This window comes from Amyelois transitella, chromosome 2 (assembly GCF_032362555.1).
Source record: "Amyelois transitella isolate CPQ chromosome 2, ilAmyTran1.1, whole genome shotgun sequence".
In the NCBI taxonomy this organism is placed as follows: Eukaryota; Metazoa; Arthropoda; class Insecta; order Lepidoptera; family Pyralidae; genus Amyelois; species Amyelois transitella.
The window spans coordinates 8530253-8543717 of record NC_083505.1 but is presented as its reverse complement, the minus strand read 5'-3'; the positions used below and the strand labels follow the sequence as shown (position 1 = coordinate 8543717).

At 35.3% G+C, this 13465-nt stretch overlaps 3 protein-coding genes across 3 annotated transcripts; 1 reads left to right on the top strand and 2 right to left on the bottom strand.

Annotated features, from left to right (window-relative positions):
• Positions 1 to 222: 222 nt before the first annotated feature.
• On the top strand, positions 223 to 1504 carry LOC106133611 (small ribosomal subunit protein uS13). The gene is made up of 3 exons (XM_013333405.2): positions 223 to 350; positions 477 to 662; positions 1207 to 1504. The coding sequence occupies exons 1-3, from the start codon at positions 348 to 350 to the stop codon at positions 1474 to 1476; spliced, it is 459 nt and encodes a 152-aa protein (XP_013188859.1). The 5' UTR covers positions 223 to 347; the 3' UTR covers positions 1477 to 1504.
• Positions 1505 to 1820: 316 nt separating this feature from the next.
• Positions 1821 to 3400, bottom strand: LOC106133610 (protein catecholamines up). Its single transcript, XM_013333403.2, has one exon. It carries the CDS (start codon positions 3201 to 3203, stop codon positions 2157 to 2159), a length of 1047 nt encoding a protein of 348 aa, XP_013188857.1. The 5' UTR covers positions 3204 to 3400; the 3' UTR covers positions 1821 to 2156.
• Positions 3401 to 4845: 1445 nt separating this feature from the next.
• Positions 4846 to 11238, bottom strand: LOC106133583 (carcinine transporter). The gene is made up of 8 exons (XM_060947039.1): positions 11179 to 11238; positions 8179 to 8412; positions 7874 to 8038; positions 6853 to 7111; positions 6145 to 6771; positions 5848 to 6029; positions 5297 to 5475; positions 4846 to 5038 (listed from the first exon to the last, which is right to left on the bottom strand). Exons 1-8 carry the CDS (start codon positions 11236 to 11238, stop codon positions 4846 to 4848), a joined length of 1899 nt encoding a protein of 632 aa, XP_060803022.1.
• Between the last annotated feature and the right edge of the window lie 2227 nt (positions 11239 to 13465).

Sequence of the window (13465 nt, the reverse complement as noted above, 5' to 3'; positions counted from 1 at the left end):
CATCGTCGGAGCCGCGGTTCCATTACATTACATGAGATCCAATTAATATTTTTCCAACATTTTCACCAAAACTCAATAAACTTTAAATTCTCAACTTTAATACATTAAATGGATAAACTTAAGATACATTTAAGTCGTATTTGATATCTTTACCCATTCGTAATTTTATTTCAATTTACATATGAAGCACTTAACTACTTACTTGTCTCTTTGCCCGGAATTCTTTGCTGTAATCTGTAAAAAAATTATGTGATTTGACATTAATGTAACAGATTTGACAGTTAGCTTAAGTCTTTCTCTTGTCCGCCAGTGTTGTTTGAGGACGTTTTGTGGCCAAAAATCTCAAAATGGTATTAAATCCTTTAATTTTTAAATCATCTTGAATTGTATATTAAAATAGAATTATATTTTGTTGATGTAAGCGATGGTTATACCTTGGTGTATAGGTATTTTTAAATTATTCTTCCATTTTTCAGTCACTGGTTATTCCGGATAAGTTTCAACACATTCTTCGTATCATGAATACGAATATTGATGGCAAGCGAAAAGTTATGTTTGCTATGACTGCTATCAAGGGTGTCGGCCGCAGATATTCCAACATAGTCTTGAAGAAAGCCGACATCGATCTAGATAAACGGGCTGGTGAATGCACTGAGGAAGAGGTTTGTTTTCATATGAATTTTTTTTAATCTTCTAATTTACTTACTTTTGTTTTTAGTGATCATGAGAGATGCCAAAACAGTTTTTGGCAAGAAAAACAAATAGTAAATACCCATGTGTACCCATTGTTGTGTAGTTATCATGCTTGGATAATATCTTGTGCCCAATTATATTCATCTAGAACACTTGATTATGAACCCTTAGAGAATAGCTAAACTATAATTACAAATGAGATATTCTGCCATTATTTTGCCTGATGATCATTTACTGTTAGTCTGTATATGGTATAATAAAGTATTCGTAAAACAATGCTGTTAGGTACACTTTTAAAATCCAAGCTTACAAAGTATGCTTAAACTTAGTTATATATTTAAATTAAATATATAACTAAGTTTAAGCATACTTTGTAAGCTTTATATTAATAATATCACATTTCTTGATGTCAGAAGGATTTGTAAATCATACATCAATTTAATTTAAATATTTTGTGGTACATTTCACATTTCATAATAAGGATTAAATGACATTCTGTATTATTTTGTTCAGGTGGAAAAAATCATTACCATAATGTCAAACCCAAGGCAATACAAGATCCCAGATTGGTTCCTCAACAGACAAAAAGATATTGTTGACGGAAAATACAGCCAGCTAACCTCCTCCAACTTGGACTCAAAGCTTCGTGAAGACTTAGAAAGGTTGAAGAAGATACATGCACACAGAGGCATGCGTCATTACTGGGGCCTCCGTGTGCGTGGTCAGCACACTAAGACAACTGGAAGGAGAGGAAGAACTGTGGGTGTATCAAAGAAGAAGTAATCTTATTAATAAAACAATATTTTCTCCATATGTTTATTTTATTTAATTAAGAAAACCCTGCTTATACCATTACCATGCGCCTTTGATCAATATCCAAGATTGGATGTCAGGTTTTTAAACGAAACAACTTGTGACTATTTGTTGCTTGAATTTGCAGGTTTCCTCATGATATTTCCCTTTAACGTAAGAGAATCAGCAGTCACTGGAACATGGCCAAAGTGGGATTCAAAGTTTGGCCTCTGTATGGATTTTTAATTTTTGTTTGTCTCTTTTCATTTGCCATGATCCATTAAGTTTTCTTTGCTTACAAGAGATGTAGAGGATGAGAGATGGAAAAATAGGTGTAATATATAACAAAAATATTTATTATCCATGTTCTTAGTTTACATTCATATCATAGTAAAATAATATTTTAAACTTAGATAAGCACTGTCTAAACAAAACATGTGTATGTAAATAAATATATTGTCATCAATAAGAAATTTTAGCAACTGCAGTATAAAATGTTTTCCGGTTATAGTATGACTTCAGTAACATTAAAGAAAGGTTTATCTTATATATAATATTTTTACATAGTAATAGAGAATAATTTTTAATCTCTATTTAAAAATAAGAATCTTAAAGAAAGTCTTCATACGCTACATGTGATGTTCCTATGTATTTTTATTACACTATTAGACTCATTCATATTGTGCAATTATAACCATCATATACACTCCAGCTAAAAGAGCTAGTATTTCTTTAATTGATTGATATAGTTTGTGTGAATTTTCTAGGAGTTCTGGAATGACTGACACTGTAGCAATGTAAATAAAGCCACCAGCCGTAAATGGTAAAATTAAGGAAGATACAAGACTTTCATTTGACCCTTGAAGATATATAGATAGTAAGGTTCCTGATACTGCACCAAACGCTGTTAATAACTGTAAAAACATCGCCTTTCGTCTTGAACATCCAGACTGAACAAGAATTGCAAAGTCTCCAATTTCATGAGGAATTTCATGCAGTAAAATTGTTACAGTAGTTATGAATCCAATATTATTTCCAGCGATGTATGAAGCTCCTATTGCTAGACCATCTGTAAAGTTATGTGTAAAATCAGCTGCTAAATTAAGGTAGCCAGCTATTTTGATATCTTCCTTTTTCTCCTTCCCTTTTCCCTTCTTATTTTTTTCATCACTCTTTTTCTTATCATTGCCATGTGAATGTCCATGCTCACCACTAAACAAACGAACAGTTTTTTCAACCACTAAAAATGTTATGATTCCTCCAAGGACTCCTAAGCCAACAGAGATGTCGTGAGGTCCATGTGCTTCATCAGGGTTAGCATGCGAGTGACTGTGGCTATGTCCTCCTTCACCATTATTAGGGACTAGAGCATGTGGAATTAAATGTAAGAAAGCATCTCCAAGGAGCCCTCCAGAAGCAAATGATAACAATACTTTCAATAGTGGTTGCTTTTCAATCGTACCATCAATAGGTATAAAAAATAGTATAAAGAAGGGAACCAAACTTATAAACACAGTAGAACCCAATGCTCTCATATACAAGTCATAGTTTGGTTCTGTAATCTTCTCTTCCTTTGTTTTGTATTGTTCATTGGCATTTTTTGAGTATTTATAAGCTGGCGAATCGTCATGTGAGTGAGAATGAGAATGTGCAACTGCTATTGCTGTAAAGATTATTACAAGAATGCAGGCTAACATAAGTTTCTTCTGAGAATACATTTCAAATGCTTTTGATTACAAGTCTTTAAATTATCACTTTGAACTCGCATTAGGTACTCGTCAGTCGTCTTTCTGTTCTTTTGTATTCACATTACAAATCATCGGCGTTTTGTTCTCTACAATACAAAAAAACTTTGATAAGCTACTCGCACGGCGTGCCTGCATAGAGCCTGCCTGCTTTTCTTTTGTTAGCGTGTTATTTCTTTGTCATAAGATGACTGTGACAATGACGTTTAGTTTGTGAAAAAACAGTTTAATTTGTAATAATTTGCGCGACTCTGGATACAAGCCAGTTTTTTCAAATGACTTCAAAAGAGATGAAGGCTAAGTAGTATAGTAAGTTAACAGTTAAGCATGACGAGAATTCACAAAAACTCTTAAAATTCTCGAGCTCCCAAAATCGATTGGTGAACGACTACTAATAAATTCTTAGTATATTCAAAGAAAGAAGTCACGTAATCTCTCTCATCTTTGTGTGTGCCGGTCGCACTCCATCCCTATGAATCGGAGATATATGGTCCTTTTTCTGGCATAAGTCTTATTTAAGGTATTCAAAACCTGAGCCTGAGAAAATTAATCCGTAGGTCGTGACTTGACCAGCTCCATTCTAAATAAGGGAAGATTTAAAATAAAATTCGTTTATTGATATACTCTTATGTATACATACTTCCGTAATTGCTTAAGTCTACAGCAAAGAGGATAAAATTGTCTACAGCATCGCTTGCTTGTGAATATTACTGTGATAAACCTCTTTACTGTAGACATATTATACGGCCTCTGTGGCGCAGCGGTAATGCGCTTGTCGTAACCCAAGTAATAATATACCTAAGTATGAAAATAAGTTTATTTGTTACCTCTTCACAGGTTATCTACTGATTTATTCTACTTGAAATATCAGGTTTGAATAATCGACAGTCTTGAGAAGGACAAAGTATTTCATCCCGGTAAAAACTATAGTTTTTTATAGTAGATTCGCGAAAAACCTGTATTCTTTTGTAGGTGGCGTTTAATTAGTTGCTTTTTGTAGGTTGTTCTAATTTCGTCATTGTTTTGTTAGATGGCGTTAAAATTAAATTCGTCGGGTTTTGTAAATGGTGCTTAATTCACGCGACCGAAGCTAGGTTGGCAGGTGGGTAAAAGCTAGGTTAATATTAAATACCTAAGTAACCTGTAAATTGTGTATAAAAATAATAAACCAATAAAAATAAAGTAAGTAAGGCAAGTTTCGAACTTACTTCGAGTTTTTAATCTGTGTAATTTGTTTCTTAAATGTATATATTTAATGAATAAATCACGCCTGTTTCCCCGAGGGGTAGGCAGAGACTACTCTTTCCACTTTACCACACGCAATCCTTATTTCGCTTCATCCATAATCATTACTCGTCGATTAAGGTACTCTTGACTCAGGTCAAGAGTCGACGAAAGGTCAGCCTTTCGGCAGGATGTCACTGATTTAATAACTGTGAAAAATTTCGTCAAAAATTACTAAGTTGATCAGCTAAATTCGCACATGTGTTGGTTGTACATAATAAGAACTGCGGTGAATCCTTTTGTTGACATAGTTATATATGTTCTATACGCGCGAAGTAGGATACAGAAGCAGGAAAACAAACTCTTTATATCATGTACAAGTAGTTATGTATTAAAACCAATACGTCATATTTATATTGCCATCAATATCTCTTTGGGTCTCAACAGTGCTTGATTGTCTTACAAGTTTGCGCATTGATGGTCTTCGTATATTCGGAACCTCTTGTGTTTCGTCATTTACGAGGGGAGCCTGAGTTAATTCCAGTTGATCTAAATTTTCATAGGAATCTGCATCTGAAATTTGTCTGCAAAAAGGAAAATGTCCCTAAAAAGGTAAATGCTATTTTATTATTACCATGTTATGTGTACGGATCAACACAATTTTTCTTGTGTGGATTCTAATCAGAACTTACAACTTACGAAGTTGTAAATTCTTAATTGAGTTTTTGTGGTTAGTGTGCTAGGTACTTAAGAAGTAAGTCTAAGTAAATTTAGTCTGAACTAGATTAAGGAACCGTTTTACTTATTTCTACTTTTTGCCGTGACCGTAACGAAGTACGCACCTCTGACCGTCGCAAACAAAACAGTCTGCGTAATTCCAATCCTTTCCAAACTCCTCTCCTTCTTCTGCTGTTTGTGGAAGCGGAGTGTGAAGAGTTTCTGGCAGACGAAGAGCAGTTAATCCTCCAACAACAGATACGGCGCCCATAACCACTAAGGGCAATACCAAATTGCTAGAACCCTAAAACACTCTATAAATGTAGTCTAGATATTTCATTAGGTACACGTCTAAAAAAATTGTTTTGTCTTAGGCATAGTTTGAAGTCCTTCGCTGTACGACCCTTTCCCACATATGAATTATATTTAGAATGTTGGTCGGACTACATCCTACAAATATGTAGTTATCGAATGGCTTTACCTTTTTTCTGACTTCCTTTTTAGCAAGCGAATCTGTTAATTTACGACGGTAAGTATGCATGCAGGTACCAGAGTTTTTTAAAATTACCATTTTACATTGCTTTTGTACTTTTAAAGGGTCAAGATACCATCTTAATACATTGTAATATACCTACTAGTATAAGTAAATAAAGATTGATCGAAGTTCTTATCTTACCAAATAATTAATAAAGGGTATTATAATCAAGCCCAAGCCGCCTATATATGCTGATGTACCAATTCCAACACCTCGTAATTCCGTCGGGTATAGTTCCCCAGCATAAGGATATATTATCAAAAAGGACGCCGATATAAAACATTTGGATATTAAATACAGGATAAGGGTTTCCGTTTGAGCATCTGGAAAAATGAAGCTTTTACTATAGTGAAAGAATATACAGTATCTATTACATTTAGAAAGCTAGAACACTATATATTTTGAATTTAAATACGTTTGGAAATTAGGTCACCGTACCTTCTGGTAATAAAACTGTTACTATACAGAATATTCCACTAATAACCATTGACAAACATAGGGGCCATCTTCTTCCCACTCGGTCCATAAGTATCCAACATACAATATAACTTGGTATTTCTACAGCTGACGATAGAAAAAAACTCATGTATTGGTTACTTCCAATAGCAGGACCGTAATAACTTAGCCCAACGTATACCATTTCTGATGCGCACCAATTTAGAGTTATTAAACAAGTCTTTAGCCTCATATTGGGTGTTCTACACAAAGCAAACACACTTGCAGTTTCGGCTTCTTTGAAACCTCTTCTTTTCTGTTCCAATACTTGTTTTTGAAGCTTCGTAGTAAATTCTTCAGGTAATTCTTTTCCATTTACTCTCGCAATGTTTTTCAGGATTTTGTTAGCTTCTTCTAAGCGTTCTCTCATCAACAACCATCTCGGCGATTCGGGTAAAACAAACCAATATGCATAATAAAATAAAAACGGTACTGAAGTGGCCAGTGCGAGTGACCTCCACTCTCTTAGTAAATACGTGATACCAGATAACATAATTAAACCTAGAGTGTAAAATACACATGTCATTACTGTTACAAATGATCTGTAGTTAGGACCTGCAAGCTCCAGCGCTGAAAGAACAAAACAATATTTAATATGTGCGAGAAGTTGAAGTTATTTAAAAAAAAATCGTAACAAAAATTGAAACTCACATATAATAAAAGGTATCTGGTACACGGCGGGAATGGTAAGTCCTACTATCATTCTGGCTAAAACCCAAACCCAATATTCGTGTGCAAATGCAGTCATTATACTTCCTACAAGTAATGTAGTAAGACAGGCGAAAAATGATTTTTTACGACCAATGCGGTCATTTAGAAGTCCAAACGCATAAACTCCAATCGGTCCGCCGACATTAAGAGCTACTAATCCGAGGGTGGGGTATACATCATATTCGCAGACTAAATCGAACTGTGGAATTAAAAATAAATTTTTAAATAGGTAAACAACCGACAATAGGATAAGACTGCTACACAATGCTACAAAAAACAACAATGCCTACGACATTTCATAGCATCTGCGTAGCAGATAAATGTTGTAGGCATCGCAGGCTGAAATATGAAATTAAAACAATCGATAATATAAAATTTAGTCGCGTGGTTCCCAACACTAATACAAAAATGGATAGGACCAATCCATTACTTTCCTGTATACGTCGTAAAAGGCGACTAAAAGATAGGCTTATAGACTTGGTATTCTTTTCAGGCGATGGGCTAGCAACCTGTATTTGAATTTCAATTATATCATTAACCCATACAGCTGAGCGTGGCCTATCAGTCTTTTCAAGATTTTTGGTTCTGTCTATTTATTATGTATATATAGTCACTTCTATATACCTTGCGGGGTACATAAGTATGCAAGTAGACAATAGATTTTATTATATAAAACTAAATTTTGTTATATAAAATTTAGATAAATACTTTTTATTTCGGTGTGGTTACCGTTTGCGAAGGTCACGTATTTCCTTTTTTTCGAAAAGTCATGTATATTACAATTACGACCTTAAAAGCAGAATATTATTAGATATATCATAATGATAATGACAATATAATGAAAAATAATAAGGAAGAAATTTTTCAGTTTTCTCTAGGTACTTTTCCCTAAATACTGAGGTTTAGGTTTTATATTTGCAAATGAAAATTTGAATTTGAATTTAGTATGAAAATAACTTACATCGATGACCACAGATGAGGTCACTTCAGATGTATCGTATTCATACCCATCCCAACAGGGTTCTTGTGGCCAGGTAGAGTTAGGTTCCAGTGACCCAATGTTTTGTATAAAAGTCCATTTCATTGCATATCGAACACATTTCTCATACGTGGAATTGTCATCCACCTTAAAGAAAAAGAAGAAATTGTCACATCTTCTACTTAAAAAATTATAATATTTTTATCTCACATTCGAAGTACCTAAAAAGAATGTAATAGATACTTATTTCTGTGCACCAAACTTGTATATAAAAATAATAATTATACCTTCAGTGGTATAGCGAGCGCCTTGCGTTCAGCTTGCGTCATGTTCTGTAATTCTGGGACCTTGCACCAGTGATCGGGTACGTCTGTCATGAACAGCTGGTTGAAGGCGCAGAATCCACAGGGCAGGCATGCTGGCAAACACACAAGCCAAAGTAAAAGCTTTTGGTATAGCCCAAATTCCCCAATTTTAGGTAAGACGTCGTCCAGGTCGATGGCCTCTCCATTTGGGGTTTCCTCCTAAAATGTAGATTTAATTAACTATTGCCTGATTTCATCGAGATTATAGTATTACGTTTAGATTTACTTATTATGAATCTTATTCATGAGGAAGAAGTGTGTAATAGTAGTGTATTAGTTGAAAATGACAGTAAACATCCGCGCATGTAGATACTAGAACTTATAATTTAATCGAAAACTTTTCTTTAGCAATGCGAATTCTGCTAGAAAATCTAGTTGCAATAACATGTTCTTACCTAATTAAATAATTTAAACTAATATTAATTATTTTATAATAAAAAAAAAAAACTATTCTAAATTACAAGCCAAAAACATTATTGTTTAAATTTTGACCCCTAGGAAGGGTTCCCATCACGCAGGCAGCATTCCCGCGCTGTATTGCAATAGCAATACGCTGCGCAAGAAAGCTGCCCGCGCGAGGGTCTCCTGTTGCCTCCCTCAGGCGTTTGCTGAGCGGACTTATAATTTATTTTATCCTTAAGATTTGTTTTAAACTCGGATAGGTGTCCTATCCGAGTTTAAAACAAATCTTAAGGAAATTAAAATGAGCGATATTGAAGATGGATGGAAGGAATTTAAAGAAAGAATTGTGAAAGTAGCTGTTGAAGTGTGTGGTGTAAGTAGAAGAAGGAAAGGAAAAAATCACAAAAATGCGTGGATGAGTAAAGATGTGCAAGAACTTGTGCGATTAAAGAAGAAAGCATGGCTGGATTTGTTAGCAGCAAAAGCTAACTTAAGAATGCAAGAGGTTATAGATGAAGATGTGAATGAAGCACGTAAGGAATATAAGAAAATGAAAGATTTGGTTAAGAAAGCTGTGATTAGAAAGAAAGAAGAGTATAAAGAGGATTTTGATAAAAGGCTATCAGAAGACTTTCAGTCAAATCTGAAAGTATTCTGGAAATCCGTAAGGTCAGCCCGAGGAAATACTATAACCAGAGAGCTGACTAGGATCAGATGCCAGGATGGTAGCGTTGTGAAAGGAGAAGAATGTGTACTAAAGATATGGAAGGACTATTTTGAAAGTTTATTTGAAAAAAAGGAAGGAAATAAGAAAGATTTCTGCTATAGCGAAGAAAAAGAGAATGAGATGGAAGGCGAAATTGAAATGTTCGAAATTGTGGAAGCACTTAAGAGTATGAAAGCGGGAAAGGCTGCTGGGTGTGATAGAGTGTCGGTCGAGATGCTTAAAGCAGGAAAAGGCGTAGTAGCTAGTCAGTTGTACTGCCTTTTCAATTTGTGTTGGAGAAGCGGCCGAGTACCAAAAGATTGGTGTAAGGCTGTTATCGTGCCACTTTACAAAGGAAAAGGGTCACAGCTGGACTGCAAAAATTATCGTGGTATAAGCCTGCTTAGCGTCGTCGGCAAATTGTATGCTAAGGTATTGATTAATAGAGTCAGGAATGAAACTGATGACAAAATATGGGATGCTCAAGCGGGATTTCGAAAGGGAATGGGATGTACTGATCAGGTCTTTTCCTTGCGGTGCATAGCCGAAAAGTTTTTGGCCAAGAGTCAAAAAGTCTATTGCACATTCGTAGATCTGGAAAAGGCCTATGACAGAGTTGAGAGGAATGAATTGTGGTCAGCACTTTCTATGCATGGGGTGAGCAGTCTCTTAATACGAGCACTGAAATCCTTATATGAGGATTCGAGTGCTTGTGTCAGGATAAACGGAGCGCACACTGAGTGGTTTAAGATTGAGAAAGGCGTTAGGCAAGGATGTGTTGCGTCACCGTGGCTGTTCAACCTATTTATGGATAGCTGTTTGACAGATTTGAAAGAGTCTAAAAGTGGATTAAGGATGAATGAGTTACTCGTCAAATGTCTGCTCTATGCCGACGATCAGGTTATACTGGCGTCATCAGCGGAGGAGTTACAGGAGATGGTAAACTGTATGCATGAAGCTTTAAAAGAGAAAGGAATGAAAGTGAACGTAAGTAAAACTAAAACACTGGTTTTTGAAATGGAGAAAGAAATGACAGCATGTAATATTTTGATTGGAGGAGAAAAAGTGGAGCAAGTGAAAGAGTTTGTATATCTAGGATCAAAGTTTACATCAGATGGCAAGTATGATAGTGATATTGAAAGGAGAGTGAACGCGGGGAACATGGTGAATGGAGCTTTGCATGCCTTTATGAGCAGTCAGAAACTATCCAAAAAGGCTCGACTGGCTGTGCACAGGGGCGTGTTGGTCCCGACATTAATGTATGGGAGTGAAAGTTGGGTATGGCAAAAGAAGCATGAAAGCAGAATAAATGCAGTGGAAATGAGAACGTTAAGGAGTATGATGGGTGTGAAATTGAGTGACAGGATAAGGAACAGCGTGATAAGGGAATGTTGTGATATGAAAGAAGATGTAGTTACAGGAATAGAAAAGGGTATGTTAAGATGGTTCGGTCATGTGGAGAGGATGAATGAAAGCAGGTTGACTAAGCAGATATACAAGGAGAGTGTGGAGGGAAAGGTCGGAGTGGGAAGACCTAGACGAACGTATCTTGATCAAATTAAGGACGTCCTGGTAAAGGGTCAGGTCAAAAGTACCCGAAACCGCCGAGCTTGTATGAAGAGAGTTATGAATGTGGACGAAGCGAAAGAAGTATGCAGAGATCGTGGCAAGTGGAAAGAGGTAGTCTCTGCCTACCCCTCCGGGAAAGAGGCGTGATTTTATGTATGTATGTATGTATTAAAATATCCAATAAAAGAAAATATTTTCTTTTAATTTTAATGTTTGATAAACACTGTATTAACTTTGTTGGTAACGCTTACCGATATTTTTTGTTGAGAACCGTAGCTGGAGAGGTTTTTCGAATCTTTCGTCATCAAACTGAATTTCTCTTTGTTTTTCTTTCATAACACTAACATCACAGTAAAATGTGGGTGTCACAAGCCTTGTCTCTTCACGTCTAAAGGTTATTAAGCGGTTTAGAGTTTCAAGAAGCCCTATGATATTAATCTAATTAATTGATACCTTTACTACAAATACCTGTATTGGGGAAACGTATAACGTTGAATTAGGTAAGTGACAGTGTATATGTATGTCGCAGAGAAATGAGGATATCAGAGATTTCACGAAATCCCTAGGTATACCACGAAATCACGGAAGATGGTGAATATCCCTATTTAATACATCTTCTTACTAAAAACTATAAGTGATATGACAAAATACTATTTCAATCTAGTGATATATCATTTCACTCATCTTAATCTAGTGAAATAAAGAATGAAAAAGGTTCGTGCTAAGTCCTTTTAAAAGTACTTACATAATTATTAACCTAACCTAACCTTTTTTTTTACGTGTGGAAAGACCTTCGTCTACCCGGCCGGGTAAGGGAAGCCGGACGGGTTATGTGGGGCTTGAACCCACTAATACCACACGGTGCCATCGCCTACCGCTTCGTTGCCAGGAGCCTGTCATCGCTCATATTCTTGACGCGGCGGCCGCTTCCACGGCGGCTTCCTTCCGCTCCCACTTGTGTCCGTTTGGGTAGAGAGAGGTAGAGAGATACATTGGACGATTTTTACAGGGAGGTATCCGTTTCTCTGACATTTCACTAGATTAAATTTAGTGAAACGACATTTCACTGACTATTTTAGAAAGAAGGCGTCGTAATTAAGAATATTTCACATATGCCGTGATTTCGTGATATCCCTAGGGATTTCGAGAAATCTCTGGTTACTTCATTTTCCTGCGACATGTAACGAGTATAAGGAGTAAATCAAATTCAATTTAGTTTTGTTAAAATATTTTATTTTGTGAAACGTAGATAAAATTGATACAAGTAGGGGAGCGGGGGGCTAGTTGTAACAATTTTTTGTTTTTTGGCTATAAACGCTTACTTGTTTGGTATTTAGGAAATCTAACAGTACTATTCTAATGAAAAACTATTCAACTAATGATTCCAAGTAAAATTTTAATCAATCCTGTAAAGACTTCTTGTAGAAACGGCTTTAAAAAAAAACTGACGAGTGTTACAACTTACCCCGCGATAGGGGCTAGTTGTAACAGGCTTGGGGTAAATTGTAACGTTAGGAATTAAAAACTAGTTTCATATTTTATAACGATTTATATTGGCATAAAAACATAACCCACACTTCTCTAAACCTATTTGGTTCAGACTTTTAAGTTAAATTATTATTTCAACAGAAAAATATTCCAAAAATGATTTCTTACTACAACCATAATAATCTTAACTACTTCAGTAATCTGAATTTTGATTCATTTAGCGTATTTAGCATTATAAATCTTCGGCATGTTATAACAAACTTAAACTGCTTAGCTTTATTCTTAATCTAATAGAAAATATTAAAAAAATTACAAAAACATGTTCTTTCTTAAGTAAGTAATCAGCCTTTTGATTGACGTAGGTAAAATATGAAATCTATGGTCTTATTTTAGATGGGGAGAACATGTAAGCAAGTACTCAGCTATTTTAGCTTCTTCTTCCTCTTTAAAACCAATCTGGGTTTGATATAGCCGACCGATAAAGATTGGTTACTCTTCTTCTTTTTCACAAATCTATATAGCGATACATGACATAAATTTAAACGTTTTCCAGCTTTTCGTACACTGGTTTTATTTTTCAATACTCCAGCAGAAGCCAATTCGTAAACATCTTGGTTTTGGGAAGCACCTTCAGTTTTTCTTTTGTTGTTTCTCATCCTGAAATAGATAGAACCAATGAAGTTCAACAAAAAAGTATTCAAAACATGAAAATAATAACTTGTTACAACTTGCCCCGTAAAAGGGTTACAACATACCCCACGGCAAGGTTTTTTGAAATAAAATCTATTTAAAAAAATGTCGCTTACTTGAAATGTAATTACAATTACTATGATCACACTAAACAAATGATAAATGTATCTGTATAAATCAACAACTGCTAAACAATTGTATGTCTACGATAATCAATATTGTACAAACAAAAAAAAATACATTACCAGGCTTCATCGGAGCGCCTGCACAGCACCGCTTCCTGCGCCGTCTGGTGGGATACTGATTGCACTTTTATGATAGAATGGGTATTAAATAGGAGGTAAAGTTAGAAAT